At 38.7% G+C, this 26,114-nt stretch overlaps 1 protein-coding gene across 1 annotated transcript in view; it reads left to right on the top strand.

Moving 5' to 3' along the window:
* The window catches only part of MORC4 (MORC family CW-type zinc finger 4), a 33,178-nt gene extending 9,994 nt beyond the window's left edge, over window positions 1-23,184 (top strand). The window contains exons 4-9 of the mRNA XM_079764346.1: window positions 3,919-4,137; window positions 4,841-4,987; window positions 9,971-10,103; window positions 10,424-10,552; window positions 20,532-20,651; window positions 22,031-23,184. Coding sequence (XP_079620472.1) covers window positions 3,919-4,137; window positions 4,841-4,987; window positions 9,971-10,103; window positions 10,424-10,552; window positions 20,532-20,651; window positions 22,031-22,135 — 853 coding nt within the window. The 3' untranslated portion in view covers window positions 22,136-23,184. The remainder of the gene's footprint in view (window positions 1-3,918; window positions 4,138-4,840; window positions 4,988-9,970; window positions 10,104-10,423; window positions 10,553-20,531; window positions 20,652-22,030) is intronic.
* The last annotated feature ends 2,930 nt before the right edge of the window (window positions 23,185-26,114 follow it).

The raw sequence follows: 26,114 nt of genomic DNA, 5'->3' as shown, positions 1-26,114 counted from the left end.
GCGTTTTTTTGGAATTATCATGCCAAATATATTTCCCACCAGTTTGAGCTGGGAAATTGTTCCTCATATTTAAATATTAATTTAAAAGAATTTTTAATGAGTCCTGGATTATGTATGGTATATGTGCTGGATTTTATTTCTGATAGTAACTTAAACTTGAATCTGTTAGGAGGTCCCATTTATTTAGAAGAGATCATTTAATCCAATCCTAACTTCTAGCCAAGGATTCCACTTACCACAATTTCTTTTTTAAAGAATTGAACTTTAGAGGTAGCTTTGAAAATTATTATTAAGTATATTAATTTTTCTTATATGGGTTGGGGGAATATTACCTTTATATTTGGAAAAAATAATAGAGGTAAATGTGCAAAATTATTAAGCCTACAGAAATTCTATTTGATCTATAATGTTTCTTATAATCCTATCCACATTTTCCAGCTCTTTATGGTAACCTTCCAATTTTCAGGCAGATAAAATAGTTATGTAACTGCAGCAACAGTTTCTCCATAAATACAGAATCCCATGAAAATCAAATAAAAAAGGAAAAGCCTATCATTAAATTTATTTAAGGCCCATAATTAATTATCTTTAGCTTCTGCGATTAGTGTGTGAACCAGCTGGTTTATATATTCAGCTGCCTAGTTCAGCAAGGTGGAAAACCTCTTCTTTGAGAGGATAAGAATAAACAGCAGCCACAGATCCATGGATTGAAGGTATTTGCTTGCTAACTGTGCTCAGAAGTGCACTTCCTAGTAGGTCGTTTTTAAAAACAACAGCAAGAGAATAGCAATGTGCTTAGTCTTTCATTCTTTGATATTGTATATTATATCTCTAATGTATCTAGGAAACAGCAGTGCCCACCCTTGTATGTTCATGGATTTGCTAAGGTTTGTTTCATTGGTCAGAGTCCCAATCTAAATTCACTTCTCTAGATTCTAGAATATTGACATTTTAATAAAGTTAGGAGCAAGCTGCTGTCTTCCTGAATTCCACTCAAAGAGCTGGTATCCAAGCCCCCTTGGTGTGTAAACACTGTTGTCTCTTACATGAAAGGATAGAACAGAACTTAGTGAAGTGAAACCACCTATCTAAGCCAAGCTAGCTCTGTGGAAAATGAGTGAGCTATACCAAACTGTACAAAATTAATTCCTACAATTCTATTATTTATTGTGGGAGCTTTTATATTAAGTAGTTATTTGATTGGTATCTGGCATCCATTCTGCAATTTTCAGTTAAATAGAATACCTAACATGGGACTGTGAAGTGGAATAAAAGAACACACAGGAAGAATTAAGTGGAACATAACAACAATATCCAGAGTTCCAGATTCTCTCTTCTCATTATTAATAACCTTTTCCATTTCTTGTTCTGGACCTATCCTACTACTTACTTTCTCAACCTTGTACAGTCATTTGGTCTTCTCAAACTAAGTAACACAATCAGGGTTTATACTTACAAAGGGGAAAAGAAATGATAGATGGCAGAAAGGACAGGAATGGCTAGGAAATTAAGAGAGTAATATAGAATTTTGTTTTCACTACTTTCTCTTGACCACCCAATTGAAGTTTTTGTAGCATTAGAGAAAGTTTAAGTTCAGATAACCATATAGGTTCATTTCACATGGTAGATAACTGCTTATGAAGAGCCTTGAGTTTTATGTATGATATTAGGTCTGAAGTAGAGCTAGAGGATAGCACACAACAATTCTCAAAGTGACTTCTAGAGTTGGTTTGAAATTCAAGTTTGAATATTATCTATATATATAAAACCCTAATATGCAAATAGACCGAACTGCAGAACAACTGAAGAACCAGTCACTATGAAGTGCGCTGACCACCAGGGGGTGCTCCCAGAACATGGCGGTCATCGACCGCAGTGGGATGGTGGAGCAGGTGAGCGGGTACGCCAGAACAAGGTGGGGCGCTGATGGTTACTGAAAACTCTTTGCTCCCGCGCGCCACGGTCCCGCCTGGTGCTTGCACTTGCTGCTGGAGCCGGCCCGCTCACACCTGCTGCTGGTGCTGGAGCTGCCACTCACACCTGCTGCCGGCACCCTGTGCCGGTCCCGATTGCTTGGCGCCATCAGCGGGTACGAGTGGTGGCTGCCAGCCCCAATCGCCCTTGAGGGCTTCTCCACCTCCCCCTGCTCCTGAGGGGTGATCAGGGCAGCAGCCTCTGCTCGCACCCACTGCTGGCGCCGGTCCCAGTCGCTCCATGCTATCAGCGGATGCAAGTGGGGCCAGTGCCATTAGTGCATGGGAGCATTGGCTGCAGAAGCAGGGCTGCTGGCAGAGAGGGGACTGGGGCCAGCGGTGGGAGGGGCTGGACAGGGGCGCAGAGGATGGGCCGAGACCCACCCCTGTGCCTACCACAGCCTTGCTTTCAAGGTGCACGAATTCGTGCACTGGGCCCCTAGTTTTATAATATATTGTGCATATAGTATATAATTTATTCCTCGTAATAACCAAATCTTTTATATCCAATTTTTTTCATTAGAGGAATAGGAATGCTGTAATCTTACCAACTTCTGTAAGTTTATTTCCTGGAATACTAAGGCCCATAGATAGCAGAAACACAACAGTCTTTGGGATTTTCAAAGGAACTACTGCCCTAGAAATTACTTTTCCTTGTGTTATATTTATTTGTAGGGTGCACAAAGCTCTTGTAAATTGTTTACTCTAGAAGGACGTAACACTTTGAAAAAGAAAATTGAAAGATGGTACTTCTTAGGGGAAAAAACAAACCACAGCCTTCAGGAAGTGGGAACCAGGCAACTCAATCCTGCTCAAAAGTATAACAACCAAGGCCATGCTGCTCAGACATAGCATATAGAGTATCTAGTTTATTGATATTGGAGAAGCATCTAATCTGTAATATATGAAATCTTTCCTTAGACTGTAAATCACAAGGACAAGAATCTTGTCTCTTTTATTAACAGTTTTGTCTCCAGTATTTAGCACAATGTATGGCACATAATAGGTACTTAGTAAATATTTATTGAATGAATGGTAGTATATAACACTGTAAACATAGTCAATTTGGAGAGAATAATCCTTAAAATTAGTTTTATTTATGGTGAGGGAAGATATATGAGGAAGATAATAATCATTTTCTAGGTTTCATATCTGTTTTTTTTTCTATTATTTTGTTGTGTGTTTGAATGGAGAATGTATGAAAGGGAAAAGATCTGACCCACAGATTAAACTGATCATAAGGAGATACAGAGATTGTTGAGGTGACTCAGTGAAATGCCCTTAATAGAATAAGAGAGACTTTATACTGCAGCTGTTTGCTGATATTCAGAGGCAGAACTACCTATTTTTATCCATTGGCCACATTCCAACAAACTGTCCCAGCAGATGAAGCAGAGGGTAAGAATTGGAAGGGTTATCTTTTGGGTGGAGAGTTGAAATTGTTTAGATATATAACCCTTGACTTTCAGATTTCTAGAAGGTGATGTAACCAGGTTAGGGGATGCCTAGGCTGGCACCTCTGACCAGTGCCACTATCTGGTACGTTTGTTACCCTCCATACAGTGTACTCTGAGATAACCACCTTTTTACCCTACCTTAACCTTACTATTAGCAATCAGAGCCATTTTCTCTAGACCCATGGCCTTCTCCAGTTATCTGTTAGTAAAAAGAGGCCGCCTTTACATTTATAGAACGTGACACTAATGTACTGGAAGTATTTATGTACACACAAACCACATAGGAAAATCAGTCCCATTACCCCATAGTAATTTCCTATGTTTTTAACTTAATAGTTTTGCCCAGAATAGCAACAGAAAAAAAGGAATGACTTTTTACAAGTGTTATTCATTTGTAAGCTAAACATTCTGCTTGTCACCTATCGTAGGATGCTTTTTATCTTTCTGCTTTCTTTTTTCTGATTTATTTTTTTCTTGTGTAATTACAGCTTTGGCTTTACAGATAAAGTAATAAAGAAGAGCCAGTGTCCCATCGGGGTCTTTGGTAATGGTTTCAAGTCAGGCTCCATGCGGCTAGGAAAGGATGCTCTTGTCTTCACCAAGAATGGGGGTACTCTCACTGTTGGACTCCTATCACAGACCTACCTGGAATATGTCCAGGCCCAGGCAGTTATTGTACCAATTGTTCCATTCAACCAGCAAAACAATATCCTTTCTGGAAATGTTGGTTAAAAATTAGTCTAATCTGATATTTTGATAGAAACCTCTTTCTTCACGACAAATCCAGCTATCAATTCAACTGTCCTAAATTTAACTTGAATTCCCCCCTATTAAATGTTTTTTAAAAATAAGTGGACCATTGATAGAAGCTTAGAAATGTTTTTGTTGTATGGAAAATTTCACTGTTATGTGATTTGATCTCTATCTCTCCCACACCACCACTCCCTTGGTAAAGTGCCCCCTCTCTTTATTTTTTCCCTAAGGGCAGCTATATTTGTATCATACTCCTAGAAACCTTCTATTAATCAGCTTATCTGATGGCAGAATCACTCATTTCCCCATTCCTGGACAAGCTGTTATTTCTGTTAGATACCAGGTCGTCTTGACCCAAGAGCAGTAAAGTTTGAGCTCATTGCTTCCAAAGAGTCTGAAAATTCAGCCTTTGTTCTATTTTGTAAATATAGGACAGTCTTTACATTATATTTTTGAAGCTATATTCTGCAGGGGTAACTGATTTTTATGTTTGTCTCTACAACCTTTATTCATTTTGCCTTTTCCTTTCTTCTGTAGCAGTGATGCCCATGCTTTATGTCTATATTTTTTCTAAACATGCAACTCAAAAGGCAGATCTTCCTAATTATAGCATCTTCTTAAAATATTAATTTTTCTTTGACTGTATTTGGTTTTACAAAAAATGATTATTACTGAGGATTCCTTGCCCAGCCTAGAAGCCATCCTGAACTATTCAATTTTCAACAGTGAAAATGACCTGCTGTCCCAGTTTGATGCCATCCCAGGCAAAAAAGGCACTCGTGTTCTCATTTGGAACATCCGCAGGTATAGTATACCAAGGGTGATAGATTTTAATAAGCAAAGGTAGTGTGATGAAAGTACATTTTAATAAATTTCTAGAGAAGTAAAGTATATAAATTTTGATAGATATTTGCATTTCATTGCATACTTTTTCTTTTGTACAACCACAGCTCTGTGAGAGATAGTGGTTCTTATTAGTAAAATGTGGAGCTTGATAATGAAGAGACATGCATATCCTGAAGCTATTGCCACAAATAATCAAGATAGTTCAATGTTATTCTAAAATATTTAGAATCCATTATAAATATCTATTTTATATTCATCGTCACTGTTTTGAGATAGGTACATGATAGTTATTTAACTTATTTGACAATGAAAATAAAATATGAAAACTAGACATTAACAAGCATTTTCCTTAAGATTGGGAACAAGACAAGGATGTCTGCCTTCACCACTCTTATTCAACATACTCCTGGAAGTCCTAGACACAGCAATCAGATAAGAAGAAGAAATAAAAGGCATCCAAGTTGGAAAGGAAGAAGTAAAATTGTCATTATTTGCAAATGACATGATAGTGAATATAGAGAACCCTAATGATTCCACCAAAAAAACTAGAACTGATAAATGAATTCAATAAAGTAGCAGGATACAAAATAAATATCCAGAAATCAGTTTCATTTTTGTACACCAATAATGAACTATCAGGAAACCTAAGAAAACAATCCCACTCACAATTACTTCAAAAAGAATAAAAATACCCAGGAATAAATTTAAGCAAGGATGTAAAAGATGTGTACTAGAAAAGTATAAGATACTGAAGAAAGAAATTAAAGAAGATACAAATAAGTGTGTTCATGAATTGGAAGAATTAACATCATTAAAATGTCCATAATACCTAAAGCAATTTTTAGATTCAATGCAATTCTTATTAAAATACCAATGACATATATCACAGATCCTGAATAGCCACAGCAATCTTGAGAAAGAAGAACAAATTTGGAGGAATCACACTACCTGATATCAAACTATATTACAAGGCCATAATAATAAAAACAGTATGGTACTGGCATAAAAACATATATAGAAGTCAAGGGAACAGAATAGAGAGCCCAGAAATAAACCCATGCCATTATAGTCAATTAATATTTGACAAAGGAAGCAAAACATACAATGGCATAAAGATAGTCTATTCAGTAAATGGTGTTGGGAAAATTGGACAGATATAAAACTAGACCACCTTTTTACAACATACACAAGGATAAACTCAAAATGGATAAAAAGACTTAAATGTAAATCGTGAAACCATAAAACTCCTAGGGAAAAAAAAAAACCATAGGCAGTAAAATCTCGGACATTTCTTGTAGCAATATTTTTTTCTGATATATCTCCTCAGGCAAGGGATACAAAAATAAAAAATAAAAATAAACAAATGGGACTACATCAAACTGAAAAGTTTTGCACAGCAAAGGAAACTGTCAACAAAATGAAAAGAGAACCCACTGAATGGGAGAACATTCTTGCTGAATACATCTGATAAGGGGTTAATATCCAAAATTTATAAAGAACTCATAAAACTCGACACCAAAAGAATAAACTATCCAATTTAAAAATGGGCACCGGATGTGCTCTCCCTCTCCTTTCCCCATGCACACTCTTTGGAGCACGCCTTTCCCCCTCTTCCCTCAGGCATGTTTATTTTGCTTTCTTTCTCCTAAGCTCCAAGGGCCCTTCTTTTGCCTCTATAAAGTGTTTTCTAAGTCATACAGCCCAGCTGGTTCACTTCTTCTACCTCTGTGACTTTCTAAATAAACTTTTGCTTGTATTTGAGTTCTTGGCTCTGAATTCTTTATTAGCCAAACTCAAGGGCTGGGGTGTAATTCTGCCATTAACATTGAGAGGGACTAGTATTCCTTCATTTGTGGGGTAGCAGTAGTCTCCCTACAGAACAGAGACCTCTGATTTGTCTCTGATGACTGTTTTGCTTCTTGATTGTGCTTGACCTCTCCAAGACAGGACTTCCTTTTTCCTTTCCCAGTCTAAAAAAAAAAAAAAAAATGGGCACAGGACCTGAATAGACACTTTTTTCCAAAGAGGACATTCAGATGATCAATAGGTATATGAAAAGATGCTCAAAATCACTAATCATCAACAAATGCAAATTAAAACTACAAAGAGATATCACCACACACCTGTCAGAATGGTTATCATCAATACATCAACAAACCACAAGTGTTGTGGAGGATGTGGAGAAAAGGGAACCCTCATGCCCTGTTGGTGGGAATGCAGATTGGTGCAGCCACAATGGAAAGCAGTATGGAATTACCTTGAAACATTAAAAATGGAACTGCCTCATGATGCAGCGATTCTACTTTGGGGAATTTATCTGAAGAAACCCAAAATACTAATTCAAAAGAATATATGCACCCCTATGTTCATTGCAGCGTATTTACAATAACCAACATTAGGAAGCAGCCTGTGTCCATCAGTAGATGAGTGGATAAAGCAGCTATGGCACATTTACTAGTACACAGTGGAATACTACTCAGCTGTTAAAAGAAGGAAATCTTACCCTTAGCGACAGCATAGATAGACCTGGAGAGCATTATGCTAAGTGAAATAAGCCAGTAAGATAAGTACCATATGATTTCACTCATGTGGAATCTAATGAACAAAATGAGCTAGTAAGCAAAATAGAGACAGATTAATAAATAGAGAGCAGGCTGACAGCTGTCAGAAGGGAGGTTGGGAAGCTGGGTTGGGGTTGGAAGGATGGAGCAAAAAAGAAAAAAACTCATGGACAGTGTGGTGACTATGGCAGGGGGGTGGAGCTGGAGAAGGGTATATCGGGAATAAATGGTGATGGATGAAGACTTGACTTGAGGCAGTGAACACACAATACAGGGTACAGATGATGTGAAATGGAATTGTGTACCTGAAACCTGTATAATTTTGTTAACCAGTGTCACCCCAATAAATTCAGTAAAACGGGAATAAAAGAAAAAGAGACATAAGGTTAATTAACAAAGCACAACTTTGAAGCAAATAAATTTGAACTATAATGAGGCTGGCTTCTGGTTATGTTTTGAGAGCTAATAAGACGATCTAGAAATATGCTAGATTATGTCATTTGTTTAATCTAGTCATGTCAAATGGAATACAGTTAAGTGTCCACTAAAAACTAAAAAATTTTATTATAAAATAGAGGTCTTATTTTATGTTTAATAGAACAGGGTATCAGGTATATTTATTTTTCTCCTTAAGTCAAGTATTTCACCTCCTTTCTTAGCTGGGTTAAACTTATACTTGCCCTGGCCAGGTAGCTCAGTTGGTTAGAGCATCGTTCTCATACATTAAGGTTGCAAGTTCTATCCCCGGTCAGGGCAAATACAAGAAGCAATCAACTTAATAAGTGGAACAACAAATTGATGTTTTCCTCTCTCCAATTCCCTCCCCCCTCTTTAAAACCAATCAGTAAATTAAAAAAACAACAACACTATGCTGGTTTGTATAGAGTATTTTCAACTAAAAAGAACAAAAAATAAAGAGGTTTTTCACACTGGTAGTTTAGATTTTCTTTTGTCCTACTGGGAGTTTTCAATAAAACCTCAAATAATATAATTTGTATTATAAAGGATCATTTTCCTGAGGTATTTCCAGTGATTTAAATACATTAAGCAGACTTTTTTCATTGTACATTGTTTCTCAACTATATAGTAGTAGGTGTTCATATAAATACAGGATTCCATGGTCATATAACTTTAGGAAAAGCTGGCTTAAAGTTTACCATGCTGTTTTATTGCAGGACTTCTCAGAGGCTAATATTATTGCAATATGCATTGGAAATATATAAGAGCAAAATAGTATGCAGCATTACCCAATTTCAAAAAATGTTTCTCCAGACCTTTTTTCCTTGGATGGTGAATGGTGAGGGGCAAGGACAGGGAACCTCCTCAGAGTATGTGTTAGAGTGGGATGGGGTAGCAAGAATCAGGATTATCCAGGAAAATCCATAATATACTACTATAATGACATGGGCTTTATAAAAGCTACATGCCATAATGGCTCTTGTCCAGCCTAGAAGAAGGAACTACATTTTCACCACAGCAGCTCTGAGCTTGCAAAGCCTGAATGAAGTATGAAGGAGGTATCACTAGAGCTTTGAGGTAGCTCTGAGAGTGAGGAATAGTTTTCAGTTTTATTCGTTCAGTCATGCAATCAACCTACCGTTCTTTCCCATCCCTCTCCTTCACTCTCTCTCTATTTAAGAGTATTTGGGGATGCTACTGTTGCACAGAACAAATTTTGTTCTGGTTTATATGTTTTCTCCATAACCCATCAGGAATAAAATGGGTCTTAGCTTTTTTCCCTGGCAGTTGTTAGTAATATAACTCAGAGTCTTGGAATGAACCACAGCTAAGTGACCCAAAATGATTATGAGAAAAAGGAATTATGAAAGGAATATGAGTACTATTATATTTAAATGATAATTCCATAAATGATATTCTAGAGAACTAGCAAATAACCGTTTTCCCTTAGAAAGAAGATAAGATCTGTGAAAAATCTCAGTATCTCATTAGTCCTTACACAATTGTTAAAATGAGAAAAAGTAGGTTTTGATTCATCTATTTATTCAGTTAGGAAATACGATGTTGAATGACCTACCCAACAATACCCAGAAGGTTGGGATCTATTATAAGGTCCTTCTTTGAGGATAACTGACATCCAATTGCTTGATCAGATCACATACATACACATTTTCTTTTTTTTCTTTCCTTCTGTACTTGGCATTACCACCTCTTAATGCATATTAGATTTGTTCAGAATGGAAATAGCCTAAATATTGTGTGGTCTTCAAACTGAGTAATGTGTAGTTCAGTACTGATAGTCAGGGAAAGAAATAGGTATCTGAGTTTGGGCTCATATTGTTTCTTTTCTCTTGGGTTCCTAGTGCATTTTTGTCCTTTGGAACCAGATTTTGTTAGATTGGTACTTGTCTCTTTTACCCAGAAATAAAGATGGAAAGTCTGAGTTGGACTTTGATACAGATCAATATGACATCCTGGTATCAGACTTTGGCACAGAAGAAAAAGAGACTGGTGGTGTTACTTCTGAACTGCCAGAAACAGAGTATTCTTTACGGGTGAGTAAGAATGGTTTTTCTTCAACAATGAGAGGTAAGATTTCCTGTAACATGAAAATCTATATAACAATATCTCTTTAGTTATATAAAGATGACAGTCTTTTAGCCCGGTGTTAGGATTCCTTTTCACTGGCTCCACCAAAAGAGTTTAGTGAACAGATTCAACACCACCTTAGTATGGTAGTTGACATAGTATAACATGGTATGGAAACTGAGCCAAATCCTTGCCCAGAATAGACCTCAGTTGCTAGCAGTGTTTAAAGGGGATGTTAGTAGAATTGGTTATATCGTATAATAACTTTCCCTTCACTGTTCCATAGGCATTTTGTGGCATTCTGTATATGAAGCCAAGAATGAAAATTTTTCTGCGTCAAAAGAAGGTGACTACCCAGATGATTGCCAAGAGCCTGGTGAATGTAGCATATGATATATATAAACCTACCTTCACAGTATCCTTACAACTACATGAAATTTATCTCTTCATTTCAGGATTAGATTTCAAAGTTGGCACAGAAAAACAAAAAACTTTACTTTCCTAATTAAAAAATATATGTTATAATATAAATCCTATTATAATATACTCTGTTTATTTTTTTAAATCCTCACCAGAAGTTATTTTCCCATTGTTTTTTGTTTTGTTTTGTTTTTGTTTTGTTTTTTTTTTGTTTTTTTAGAGAGAGTGGATGGGATGGAGGAGAGAGAAAGAAACATCTCATAGTTGCTTCCCCCACATGCCTGACCTGGGGGATGGAGCCTGCAAACAAGGTACGTGCCCTTGACTGGGTATCGAACCTGAGACCCTTTGGTTTCAGGACCAATATTCTAACCATTGAGAAAAACTGGCAAAGGCTACTCTTTTTCTTAGTTGCCAATCTATCCACTTTTGTTGTTGTTGTTGTTAGAAACCATCTGGAAATGGTTATAATACAGAATCCTGAGACTTTGGAGATTCTGATTAAGTAGATTCTGAAATCTCTTTTTTTAATAATAAATATTTTTTATTTTAAAATTCTAAGCCGATTCTAGTGAATAGCCAGTTTTGAAACTCTGCTTTAAGGTCCACACCATTTGGTTTATATTGGGATTTTATTATAACACTAGAGGCCTGGTGCATGAAATTCATGCACTGGTAGGGTCCCTAGACCTGGCTGGTGATCAGGGCCTATTGGGGCTTTCTGGCTGCTGGCCAGGGCCTTCATTTGTTCTGTGCCGCCCCCTGGTGGTCAGTGCATGTCATAGTGAGCAATCGGTCTCCTGGTCGAACTGCCATGGGGACAATTTGCATATTAGGCTTTTATATATATAGATTGATTGAAATAAGCAAAATATTGACTAGAACTTGTTCATGTTTTGGACAGCATGAACTTTTAAAAAAATATTTTTATTGATTTCAGAGAGGAAGGGAGAGGGAGATAGAAATACCAATGATAAGAGAGAATCATTGATTGGCTGCCTCCTGCATGCCCCCTACTGGGGATCGAGCCTGCAACCTGGGCATGTGCCCTTGACTGGAATCAAACCTGGGACCCTTCAGTCCACAGGCCAACGCTATATCCACAGAGCCAAAACCTACTAGGACTCATAGCATGAACTTTTGTCATGACAAGTCCATACTTATGTAGATGGAAGTTAGGAGAGTGGGAATTTAAGGTTGATTTTCTGGGGTGAGATAAATCTTTAACAGGTTTAACTTGGATTTCCTTCTACTTCTCATAATGGCAGCCACTCAGAGAAATAATTACTCATTTTCACGTCTAACCCCCCTCCCACTGCACTAGGAATGGATTTCAGACACTTGAGAAAATTAGGTCTAACTTTGTTGATGGCTTTTTGGGGAAAAAGTATTTGAAAGGTTGAGAAATCATAAGAAATTATGAATAATTATTCTTGTAATTTACGGTATTTTCTAGTAGCTAAACACAGCTCTTGGACAAAGAAATACACTCTGTTTACTTTATCAAAGGTGTTATTTATCTTGTTTTGTCTTTCTTCCCCTGACCAAAAATTAGAAATTGTTGTTTCTTTTTAAAAAGCTATATAGTTGTTACTCTAAGCTGATTGATTTTCTCTTTTTTGGAAATACATAGTATATTGGGGAAGTTCTTTTTAAAGCCCTGAACAAATACAATTTAACAAAGCCAGAGGTAGCACTGTTAGCATCTATAGGTAAATTAGTTATATCCCTATATGTAGGCTAGGATATCGGTGTCATAAGCTTAACAGAGTCAGTCTAAAGAATTGTTTTCTAGCTACTAAAGATGTGTCACATTTCTGTACCAACTTCTGTCTTTTATGGGTTTTTATCAGGGCGACTCCTATGCATTCTATTTGTACCTTAACTCTTCTTACCTGTCCTTCTCATTAAACTAGTTACTCTCTCTAATAGAATGTGGGCTAAACAAATTCACTATAGAGCCTGGCTGGCATGGTTCAGTGGTTGAGCGTCCACCTATGAAATAGGAGGTCATGGTTCGATTCTCGGTCAAGGCACATGTCCAGGTTTCAGGCTCAGTCTCAAGTGGGGCATGTGAAGGAAGCAGCTGATCAATGATTCTCTCTCATCATTGATGTTAGTATCTCTCTCACCCTCTCCCTTCCTCTCTGAAATCAATAAAAATGTATTTTAAAAAAACAACAAAAAAGATTCAAATAAAATTCACTATAGACATGAATAAAATTAAACTCCTAATAACATTTCCCCCAATGTCACTGAGAGACAAGATCACTGATGCTGGTTTATTTATTCCTCAGTTAATGCAGGCCTCTTTTCCCTTCTTGTCCTCTCCTTATACCAGTGATGGGCAACCTTTTGAGCTTGGTGTGTCAAACTTCGCCAAAAAACTGAGCATAACTCGGTAGTGTGTCACTTTGAGGAAAAAACATTATTTCGCAAATGTTTCATCCTCAGGAGCAGCAAATGTTTCATCCTCAGCCTGCTCAGCAGCCGCGTGTCATCAGAAATGGCTACGTGCGTCAGTGCTGACACACGTGTCATGGTTCACCATCACTGCCTTATACTAATTTGGAGAACCTCTTACCCCAGTGTACTCCCTTCTCATAATTTAGAATTTTAAAAGTGTACCATAGAAAGAAAGTATTTGACAATCTTTGTCTTAAAAATGTTAATTTTATGGTATAGAGTTTTAGTATGTTTGGATGAGTTTTGTCCTGTTTTGTTTTTGCATTTGTATAGGGTCTTACTTGTGGTTTGATTTGAGCTTCTGGAGTCCAGAACATTTTATGTTCTGAGCCAGACATTACTGTGTTTTCTCATACCTGGCTCATTTGTCACTTGGGTTTATGCAATAGCTTGTTATTTAGAGGAGGATATTGATATCATTTTAAAAATTAGTAAGAAAGGATTTCAAAATGGCAGCCAAATAGGCAGAAATGTCTCACACATTCTCCTGGGGCCAGGCTGGAAAAGCAACTAAATTGGAGAACATCCACCCGGAATTAACAAATTAGACACAGCTAAAGAGACAATTTTCAATAAGGAAGGGCAGAGGACACCTAGAGAACGCCACTTGCCAGCCAAAACCCACATGGAACCACCACCGTGCCCTGGCAGTGAGCGGCACAGTACCTCCCAGCAGGCTCCCAGATGTCTGCAGTGAGTGCTTGCCAGAATGACCTCCCACACCAGGCCTCCTCACCAGCCTGCCAGGACCCAGCAACCCAGGATCTGGCTCCAGGACCCTGCAGTGAGTGCCAGATGTACCCCTGTGCCCCGCCCTCACCCTGGACCCCAGAACCATGATGCCAGTCTGACTGGAGCCACCTGGCACCCACTCCACCTTGAGCCCTGGGACCTGCTGCTGGGAGACCCGGAGCAACCCAGTATACACCCCACACCAGGCCACAGAAGAGCTCTGATTGTGCAACTCAGAGAAACCCACACCCGCTCCACCCCAGCCCCAGGGACAGTCCCGCCAGGGCTAACCAGAGCAACCCAGCACGTGCCCCATGCAGGCCACAGGAGAGTGCTGCCAGGAGACACAGAGCAATGTGGTGTGCCCAGCCGGGGGCCACAGGATCGCACTGCAAGTGCACTGCCAGAGGGACCTAGGGTACCACCCTGCCATGGGTGCAAGGGCCACAAGGCAAATTGCATGCCAAAGGGCTCTGGGTCCTCACAGGAAGTGACACACCAGAGGAACTGTGCACGTGCTCCCACCACTCCAAGTATCTGAAGCAGACTACTGAGGGACGAGATGCATGGGAGAAGGGGCTACTACTCAGAGCAGAGACAATAAAGGTGTGAGACTCAAGCCAGACCCAGCCTCTGGACTAACGATTTTCAAGATCATTGCCCTGATAGTGTCTTCAACCTCTGAAACCCCAAGCAGGGAACCCAGGGCCAGAAAGAGACAGCAAAAATCGGGAGACAAAGAAGCAATCCCCCAAGGAAATGAAATGAGGAACCACCAGAAAAGGAACTAAATGAAATGGAGGCAAGCAATATGTCAGAGAATTCAGAGTAAGGCTCATAAAGTTCCTAAACAGGCTGGATAAGAAAATCAACAACATATGTAAGAACCAAGAGGAAATGAAGAATGATATGGCTACAATAAAAAAAAAAAAACACAATGGGAGGTTTCAACAGTAGACTAGAAGAAGTGGAGGACTGAATATGTGCATTAGAAGACAGGGTAAAAAAACACAACCAATCTGAACATCAATTGGAGAAAAAAATTAGATAGCAGGAGGAGAGCTTAAGGGAGCTTTGGGACAACATGAAACGAAGCAACATCTGTATAATAAAGGTGCCAGAAGGAAAGAAGAAGAGCAAGGATTAGAAAACCTATTTGAAGAAATAATGACAGAAAACATCCTGGACTTGGGGAAGAAAAAAGTCACACAAGCACAGAGAGTCCCAAACAAGATGAACCCCAAAAGACCCACACCAAGACACACCATAATTACAATGGCAAATGTTAACAACAAAGAGAGAATCTTTTTTTTTTTAAAAAAAGTATTTTTATTGATTTCAGAGAGGAGGGAAGAGGGAGAAAGATAGAAACATCCATGATGAGAGAGAATCATGGATCGGCTGTCTCCTGCATGACCAATACTGGCAATTGAGCCCGCAACCCAGGCATGTGCCCTGACTGGGAATCTAACCTATGACTTCCTGGTTCATAGGTCTATGCTCAACCACAGAGCCACACTGTCCAGGCAAGAGAGAATCTTAAGGGCTGCAAGAAAGAGACAGAGAGTTACTGCTGGCCCGGTCGCCCCTAACTGCCCTTCTGTACAGGCCTGGTCACCCCCAGCTGTCCCCTCCTGCAGGCCTGGTTGCCCCCAACTGCCCTCCCCTGCAGGCCTGGTTCCCCAAAACTACCCTCCCCTGCAGGCCTGTTTGTCCCCAACTGCCCTCCCCTGCAGGCCTGGTCCCCCCAACTGCCTCCTCTGCAGGCCTAGTTGCCCCCAACTTCCCTCCCCTGCAGGCCTGGTCCCCCCCAACTGCCCTCCCCTGCAGGCCTGATCCCCCCAACTGCCCACCAATGCTGGTCTGGTCACCCCTAACTGCCCTCCCCTGCTGGCCTGGTTGCCCCTAACTGCCCTCCCTCCCCTTCAGGCCCAGTCACCCCCAACCGCCCTCCCCTGCCAGCCATCTTGTGGCAGCCAATTTGTGACCACATGGGGTGGCCATCTTGTGTGAGGGCGTGATGGTCAATTTGCATATTACCTCTTTATTATATAGGATGATTGGGTTACCAAAGAGATAAAAGAAGAAATTAAAAACATCCTAGAAACAAATGACAATGAAAACACAACAATCCAAAATCTATGGGACACAGTGAAAGCAGTCTTGAGAGGAAAGTTCATAGCTCTACAGGCTACCTCAAAAAAAAAGAAAAGCTGGTAATAAATTATCTAACCCTACAACTTACTGAATTAGAAAGAGAGCAACAAGAAAAGCCCAGAGTAAGTAGAAGGAAGGAAATAATAAATATCAGAGTGGAAATAAATGACATAGAGACCAAAGGATCAATAAAACTAAGAGCTGGTTCTTTGAAAGGATAAACAAGATTGATGAACCTCTAGCCAAGTTCACCAAGAAACAAAGAGGACCCAAATAAACAAAATCATAAATGAAAAAGGTGAAGTAACAAACAACCCCACAGACATACAAAGGATTGTAAAAAAAGTACTGCGAGCAACTCTACTCCAACAAACTGGAAAACCTTGATGAAATGGACATATTCCTAGAAAAATACAAGCTTTCAAAACTCAATCAGGAAAAATAAAAAATCTGAATAGGCTGATAACTGCCGGTGAAATTGCAGCAGTAATGAAAAAACTTCCAGCAAACAAAAGCCCTGGTCTGAACGGCTTCACCGGGGAGTTTTACCAAACATTCAAAGAAAAACTAAAACTTACCCTCCTCAGACTATTCCAAAAAATTCAAGAGGAAAGAACACTTCCAAGCTCTTTCTTTGAGGCCAGCATTACCCTAATCCCCAAACCAGAAAAATACACAACAAAGAAAGAGAATTATAGGCTAATATCCCTGATGAACATAGAGGCTAAAATCCTCAAAAAAATTCTAGCAAATTGGACCCAGCATTACACTAGAAATATCTTACACCATGACCAAGTGGGATTTATTCTGGGGATGCAAGGATGGTACAATATCCGCAAGTCAATAAACGTAATACATCACATAAACAAATTCAGAGACAAAAATCACATAGTCATATCAATTGATGCAGGAAAAGCATTTGACAAAATCCAACACCCTTTCTTGATAAAAACTCTCAGTAAAGTGGAAATGGAGGGATCATACCTCAACATAATAAAAGCCTTAAATGACAAACCTACAGCTGACATCATGCTCAATGGGCAAAAACTAAAACCATTTCCCCTGAGAATGGGAACAAGACAGGGATGCCCACTTTCACCATGCTTGTTCAACATAATATTGGAAGTGTTAGCTATAGCGATCAGACAAGAAGAAATAAAAGGCATCCAAATTGGAAAAGAAGAAGTAAAACTGCCATTATTCCCAGATGACATGATATTGTACATAGAAAGCCCTGAAGACTCCATCAAAAAACTACTAGACTTAATAAATGAATTTGGAAATGTAGCAAATTGTATTTGTATAGGGTCTTACTTGTGGTTTGATTTGAGCTTCTGGAGTCCAGAACATTTCAGGACACAAAATGAACACCCAGAAATCTATGGCTTTTTTATACACCAATAATGAAATCACAGAAAGAGAAACTAATAAAACCATCCCATTTACCACTGCAACAACAAAAATATTAAGATACCTAGGAATAAACCAAGGAGGTAAAAGACCTGTACTCAGAAAACTATATGATGTCGAAAAAAGAGATAGAGGAAGACATAAACAAATGGAAGAATATATCGTGTTAATGGATTGGTAGACTCAACATTATTAAAATGTCCATACTACACAAAGCAATCTATAGATTCAATGCAATCCCCATTAAAATTCCAACAGCATATTTCACAGACCTAGAACAAACTCTCCAAAAATGCATATGGAGTAAAAAATGACCCGAATAGCTGCAGCAATCCTGAGAAAGAAAAACAAAGTTGGAGGGATCACAATACCAGATATCAAGCTAAATTACAAAGCCACTGTTCTCAAAACTGCCTCGTCCTGACACAGGAACAGATATATAGACCAATGGAACAGAACAGAGAACCCAGAAATTCATCCAAGTCATTATGCTCAATTAATATTTGACAAAGAAGGCAAGAGCAGCCCTAGCCGGTTTGGCTCAGGGGCTAGAGCATCGGCCTGCGGACTGAAGGGTCATAGGTTCGATTCTGGTCAAGGGCACATGTCTGGGTTGTGGCTTGATCCCCAGTAGGGGATGTGCAGGAGGCAGCCAATTAATGATTCTCTTTTATCATTGATGTTTCTCTCTCCCTCTCCTTTCTCTTTGAGATCAATAAATATATATTTTAAAAAAGAAGGCAAGAGCATACAATGGAATCAAGACAGTCTCTCTAATAAATTGTGTTGGGAAAATTGGGCATATACATGCAAAAAAAATGAAACTAGACCACCAACATATACCATACACAAATATAAACTCAAAATGGATAAAGGACTTAAACATAAGATGGGAAACCATAAAAATCTTAGAAGAGCCCATAGGCAGCAAAATATCTGACATACTAGTATATCCTATCAATATCTTTACTGATATAGCTCCTAGGACAATGGAAACTAAGGAGAAAATAAACAAATGGGACTACAATAAAATAAAAAGCTTCTGCACAGTGAAAGAAACCATTAACAAAACAACAAGAGAGCCCACTGCATGGGAGAACAGATTTGCCAATGTTATATCCAATAAGGGTTTAATCTCCAAAATTTATAGGGAATTCATGCAACTTAACAAAAGGAAGATAAACAATCTGATCAAAAAATGGGCAAAGGATCTAAATAGACACTTTTTGAAAGTGGACATACAGAAGGCCAAGAGACATATGAAAACATGCTCAGAGTCACTAATCCTCTGAGAGATGCAAATCAAAATGACAATTAGGTATCATCTCTCACCTGTCAAAATGGCTATCATCAACAAATCAACAAAGGACAAGTGCTGGAGATGATGTGGAGAAAAAGGAACCCTCATGCACTGTTGGTAGGAATACAGACTGTGGAAAACATTATGGTGTTGCCTCAAAAAATTAAAAATGGAACTCTCATTTGACCCAGTAATCCCACTTCTAGGAATATATCCCAAGAAATCAGAAACACCAATCATAAAGGATATAAGCACCCCTATGTTCATAGCAGCACAATTTACCATAGCTAAGATTTGGAAACAGTCCGAGTGCCCATCAGCAGATTAGTGGATTAAAAAAACGGTGATACAACTACACAATGGAATACTATGCTGCTGTAAAAAAGAAAGAACTCTTACCATTCGCAACAGCATGGATGGACCTGGAGAGCATTATGCTACATGAAATAAGCCACTCGGAGAAAGATAAATATCACACGATCTCACTGATTTCTGGAATATAATGAACAACATAAACTGATGAACAAAAATAGATCCAGACCATCAAACCTCAGAGGGAAGGGAGGGGAGGGTGGGGGTAAGGGGGAGTGATCAACCAAAGGACTTGTATGCATGCATATAAGCCTAACCAATGGACACAGACAACAGTGGGGTGAGGGCATGAGTGGGGGGGGTGAGGGGATAATGGGGGAATAAGGACACATATGTAACACCTTAATCAATAAAGAAATTTTAATAAATAGATCCAGAAACATATAAACATTTACCAGACTGCCAAACCTCAGAGGGTAGGTAGGGGGGTGGGGTAGGGGGATAAGATATCAACCAATCAACCAAAGGACTTGTATGCATGCATATAAGCATAACCAATGGACAGAGACAGTAGGGGGGTGGGGGCTGGGAGTGGCTGGGGATAGGTCAATGGGGGAAAAAGGAAACATATGTAATACTTTAAACAATAAAGAATTTAAATTAAAAAATAAGTAACAAAAATAAATTTTATTTAACTAATTTGGATATGAAGATTTCTTGTTAGTATTTGTTTTAATGAAAATCTCAGTTACTTTTTCTCCCCTTTATCTTTTTCACTCTCTTACCTTTCTTTTTAAATCAAATCAGACTTGTTAAAAACTCATCATTGTTCATTTTTTATATATAATAATTAGTTCTCTTTATTTCATCTATCCAAGCTTGTTAACTTCGTCCCATGATATATGTTACAACAGGACTATCCTTTATATTTAAAAGTTATTTGATTCTTCATGCTTTTGTTGTCATTGTTTCACATGATTAGCAGGACTTACATTCTTAATTTTAATTGTGTAGATTTGTGTTGTACTATTTACAACTCTTATGAGAACCTGGGAGAACTAGCAGAAAATTGAGCCACTAGCAAAGGTTAAGAATCATTTTGATTATTTATAATTTTTAAAATCACTGCTGGCATTTTGGTATACATTCTTACAGTCTTTTCTATGTATATGTTTGTATATAATTATTTTTAGGTAATGCTTGTTATTATATTCTGAACATTTCCTAATATTACAAAATATTTTTCAAGGACATAATTTTAAAGCTACATAATAGACCATGTGGATATACCAACATTTATCTAATCATTCTCTTAATGTCAAACATTTAAATTAGTTATGTTTTTTGCCATTATAACTAATTGATAAATCTCTGTAACATAAACCTTTATGGGCTTCCTTGACTTTTCTGTAGGATTCCTAGAAAGAGAACTACTTGGTCAAAGGTTAATATTTATAAAGTTACTACTACAGGTTTTTAAAATGCCCTCTAGAAATGTTGCACCAATTTATATTCAATGTTCTTTGCTGTAATAAAATGCAAGCTTTTTTTCTGCCAAAGTTCCTGGTGTTTTTCTCCTTAATGATTTTCTTCTCAGAATAAGCAGGTGAAAATAACTTTTGGGTTCTCTTGCAAGAATAATAACCAGTTTGGAATAATGATGTATCACAACAACCGACTCATAAAGCCCTTTGAAAAGGTGGGATGCCAGGTGAAGGTGAGTGATTAATTTTTTTTTCACAGAAGACTGAAAAAAGTGGGAAGAGGATTTAAAATTTGCAAAGGGGATTAAGTCATTAATGGCTTTTACTCCCGTCTTATGATGGTCATTAAATATTATCCTGGAATTCAATGTTACCAGTGAGCCATCTTGTGTTAAAAAATTCTATTTCTCATTCCTCATAGATACTTATCAACACGGAAACTTTGCTGAATGCATTTTCTAGGTGAATGTTAATAAGAAATAGAATGAGAACACCAGAACTCTGCCATGTGTATAAGTCTATTAGTGTTGAAGGTAGCTTTTTATATATTCTTGGGGAGATGATATGGCATAGTGGAAAATGCATAAAATTTAGTGGTTGATGGCCAGGATTTGAGACCTGGCTTTTCTACTTACAAGCTACACAACCTAGTTGCTTAATTTATCTTAGGTTCAATTTCTTACCTGTAGAATGGGAACTACAATAATAATTTTACCTGCTCTGCCTACCTTATAGCTTACAAGGTTGAGAGATTTAAATGGGATAAATTATGTGAAAATACTTTATAAACTGAATTATACAAATATTACCATCATCTTTAATGTTTTAATTACAATTTAAAGTAGAAATATCCACAATTCCATTCATTTCTATTTTATAGATAAGATTGCTAAAGTACAAAGAATGACAAACTGCTTTATATTTCACAGTAGGACAAACTTATATTAGACCCAGGATAGATAGTTTTCAGTCTATGTTGATTTTCTTTGTTATATCATCTTTATACAACTCATGTTTGTGTGCTTGTCTAACTACACCTTGACTTAATTCCTTCCATTAAAGAATAAAAAAGATTTTTAATCCAAAAAAATCTTGTATCAACTTGTAATTAATAACACTGCAAGTCTGACTCATGTTTGTAGTTGATTAGTGGCCTACTTGTTTATTTTAATAGAGTGTGATGATTACATAGCATCCTTAAATTTTTTTCAGAGGAAGTTTGGTTTCTGTTCCCTAGAACAGTAGTATATAAGTTTGATTTTTTTTAGCAGTGTCATTTTTTGTTCAAATGAAATCTTATGGCAATTTCAGAATATAAAACAGATGAAAACGGAGGTAGTGTGGGAGAAGTAGAGATGGCTATTAATCCTTGGAAAATCCTAGATCTACGATCATAGTTTGAAAATCTTGTCCTAGAACTTGCCAGAGGTTGAAGTTAAATGTAATATTTGCAGTCTATTGAAATATATTCTGAGTGTTTCTGTAGATCTTGTTGGCCTTACCTTGCCCATAAAGGTTATGTAACCTTTCTATTATTGTTTGGAATAAAAAGAAAATGCTTCCAGGCAGTCAACAGTAATGTGAGTGTTGAAATTAATATTTTTTTCCTAAGCCAACTCATGGAGAAGGTGTGGGAGTAATTGGAGTCATTGAGTGCAATTTCTTAAAACCTGCCTACAACAAACAAGACTTTGAGTACACCAAGGAGTACCGGTGAGTCACTCCCAACCTAAAGAGTTTCTGATAGTTTCTTCAGATATGATTCTGTTCTATGAAACCTCTAAACGCACCTCTAAAAATCAGGCAGGTAAATTAACTGATAATTCCTTCAAATCTATTTTCCAAGATGAAAAAGAAAATGATTTGACTTTTCAGAGAGGAAGGGAGGGGGAGAGAGAGATAGAAATATCAATGATGAGAGAGACACATCGATTGGTTGCCTTCTGGATGCGCCCTGACCAGGGCCGGGATCGAGCCTGCAACTGAGGTACGTGCCCTTGACCTGAATCGAACCCAGGACCTTTCAATCTGCAGGCTGATGCTCTATCCGCTGAGCCAAACCAGCCATGGCAAAATGATTTACTTTTAAATAAAAGCTTACTGATACATGATATTTGGAGCTCAGTTGAGATAAACCTTACCTCAACATTATGTAAAGAGCATAGAAGTCATTTAGTAAAATACTTCTGATGAAACAAAGAGCCTTGGAATTATCTTTTTTTAATACATCATCTGTATTAATACCACATCTTCTTTGATTCTAGCATACATGCTAGCAGCAGCTTTTTTTCTTTTTATTGAATTTATTGAGGTGACATTGGTTAATAAAATTATATAGGTTTCAGATGTACAATTCTATAGTACATCATCTATGTATTGCATTGTGTGTTCACCAAAGTCAAGTCTCCTTCCAACACCATTTATCCCCTCCATGCCCTCTTCTACCTTCCCCACCTCCCTTTCCCTCTAGTAATCACCATACTGCTGTCTGTTATGATATTTTTGTTGTTGTTGTTGCTGTTTGCTTAATCCCAGCCCCACAACCCCCTTCCCTTCTGACAGCTGTCAATCTGCTTTTTTTTATCTATGAGTCTGTTTCTCAATCTGCTTTTTTTTTTAATCTATGAGTCTGTTTCTCATCTGTTTCTATTTTGCTTGTTAGTTTATTTTGTTCAAGTGCAAGTGGTGTTCTGGGAGTATGGAGAAATAAGATATGAGGACATTTTCATTTTTCTTTTAAATCTTTATTGTTCATATTATTACAGATGTTCTTCTTTTCCCCCCCATAGCTCCCCCCCACCCGGTTCCCACCCCACCCCATGCCCTCGCCCCCCACTGTCCTTGTCCATAGGTGTAAGTTTTTGTCCAATCTCTTCCCGCACCCCCACATCCTCTTCCCCCCCGAGAATTGTTAGTCCACTTCCTTTCCATGCCCCTGATTCTATTACATTCACCATTACATTTGTTCTGTTCATCAGATTTTTTTATTCATTTGATTTTTAGATTCACTTGTTGATAGATATGTATTTCTTGTCACTTTGTTGTTAATAATTTTTTATCTTTACCATTTTCTTCTTCTTCCTCTTCTTAAAGAATACCCTTCAGCATTTCATATAATACTGGTTTGGTGGTGATGAACTCCTTTAGCTTTTTCTTGTCTGTGAAGCTCTTTATCTGACCTTCAATTCTAAATGATAGCTTTGCTGGGTAGAGTAATCTTGGTTATAGGTTCTTGCTATTCATCACTTTGAATATTTCTTGCCATTCCCTTCTGGCCTGCATAGTTTCTGTTGAGAAATCAGCTGACAGTCGTATGGGTACTCCCTTGTAGGTAACTAACTGTTTTTCTCTTGCTGCTTTTAAGATTCTCTCTTTGTCTTTTGCCCTTGGCATTTTAATTATGATGTGCCTTGGTGTGGTCCTCTTTGGATTCTTCTTGTTTGGGGTTCTGTGTGCTTCCTGGACTTATAAGTCTATTTCTTTCACCAGGTAGGGGAAGTTTTCTGTCATTATTTATTCAAGTAGGTTTTCAATATCTTGTTCTCTCTCTTCTTCAGGCACCCCCATCATTTGGATGTTGGTACACTTGAAGTTGTCCAAGAGGCTCCTTACACTATCTTCATATTTTTGGATTTTTTTTTTTTTGCTCTTCCGGTTGGGTGTTTTTTGCTTCCTCATACTTGAAATCTCTGACTTGATTCTTGGGATCCTCTAGTCTACTGTTGAATCTCTGTATATTATTCTTTTTTTAAAAAATTTCTTTATTGATTAAGGTATCACATATTTGTCCTTGTCCCCCCATTCCCATCCCACACCCCTCCCCACACATGCCCCCACCCCCCTGTTGTCCTTAACCGCTGGTTAGGCTCATATGCTTGCACACAAGTCCTTTGGTTGATCTCCCCCTTTACCCCCACCCTTCCGTACCCTCCCCCTGAGGCCCGACAGTCTGATCCATGCCTCCTTGTTTCTGGGTCTGTGTATATTATTCTTTATTTCAGTCAGTGTATGCTTAATTTCTGACTGGTCCTTTTCCATTTTTTTGGCGTTCTCACTAAGATCCTTGAAGGTCTCACTAAGTTCCTCGGAGGTTTCTAGAAGATTCTTGAGTAACCTTATAGTTGTGGTTTTGAACTCTATATCTAGTATTTTGCTTTCATCCATTACTTTCATTTGTGACATGTTTCTTTGTCTCCACATTTTGGCTGCTTCCCTGTGTTTGTTTCTATGTATTGGGTAACTGCTAAGTCTCCTTGAGTTGATAGAGTGACCTTGTGTGGTAGGTGTCCTATAGGGCCCAGTGGCTCAGCCTCCCCAGTCACCTGAGGTGGACACTCTTGGTGCACCCCTTTGTGGGCTGTGTGCACAGTCTTGTTGTAGTTAAGCCTTGATTGCTGTTGGTATCACTGGGAGGAATTGACCTCCAGGCCAATTGGCTGTGAGGACCAGCTGTGTCTACAATGGAATAGCTGCTGTGCAGGAGACACCCTTATGGGGCAGGACTTGCTTCAGTGAGGCTTTGGTGCTCACTGAGTCTGCCCCTTGAGTGTGTCACTTATGGATGTGAAGAATTGTAATCTGGTATGGTCTCACACTGACCATGGGTACACTGTCTCTTGGATCTCCAAGGAGGTGCAAAATCAGCCACTGCATGGGGCCACCCAGCAGGAGCTACAGAGAGATATGCAGATTCCTCTTCTTTGTATTGGGATTGGAAGTGCCCAGACTAGGCCCAGCTGTGTAGCAAGGCAGGCTGCTGCTGCTGCTGCCTGTTTGAGAGGTTTTAGGCTGAGAAACGACAGGCCATTTGTATGCAACAGCCGCTGTGCACAGCTTGGGTAGGGTTGTAAATTGGATGGGGCAGGGTCTCAGGTAATCTCCTGGGCAGAGCAAACAGCAATGGCTGCCAGTCAGCCCTGCACCAGAGAGGTCCCAGCACAGGAAAAATGACCGCTGCAAGCACCTCTGTCTGAAAGAAAGCTGCCCTCCCATCCCTGTCCCAATCCCAGACAGTCCAGTTTCACCCCATATGTGTCTGGGTCCTCCAGAGTCTTGCCCAGAACTGGAGTTCAGAGCAAGCAGGAGCTTGTATCTCCCTCCCGATTACAAAAGCAGCGCACCTAGGTGCCAGCCCATTCCGTGCCTCCGCACCTCCTACCAGTCTCAATGTGTTTTATTCTTTACCTCTAGTTCCACTCAGCCAGCTTTCCCGTGGTTCTGGATGATAGTTGTTCTGTCTTTTAGTTGTAATTATTTTTAAAATATATTTTTTATTGATTTCTTATAGAGAGTTAGAAACATCGATGAGAGAGAAACATTGATCAGCTGCCTCCTGCACACCCCCTACTGGGGATGTGCATGCAACCAAGGTACATGCCCTTGACCAGAATCGAACCTGGGACCCTTCAGTCCGCAGGCCGATGCTCTATCCACTGAGCGAAACCAGTTAGGGCTGAGTTGTAATTTTGATGTGGTTGTGAGAGGCAGCAAATACAGGTGTTTACCTATGTTGCCATCTTGGTTCCTCCCCATTTTCATTTTTCTTGATGTCTCAGTAGAAATTTCTTTTTAGAATGCAGGACAAGTAATCCCCCAAATTTCATTTTTTTGTGTGTGTGTGTGCCAAAACTGTAAAAAAATTAGATAATTGTTGTACCTTAATTTATCTGGAACTGTAAGAAATTTAGGATTAGTGT

The sequence above is a fragment of the Cnephaeus nilssonii genome (assembly GCF_951640355.1).
Source record: "Cnephaeus nilssonii genome assembly, chromosome: X".
In the NCBI taxonomy this organism is placed as follows: Eukaryota; Metazoa; Chordata; class Mammalia; order Chiroptera; family Vespertilionidae; genus Cnephaeus; species Cnephaeus nilssonii.
This window is presented reverse-complemented; position numbering and strand designations above follow the sequence as displayed.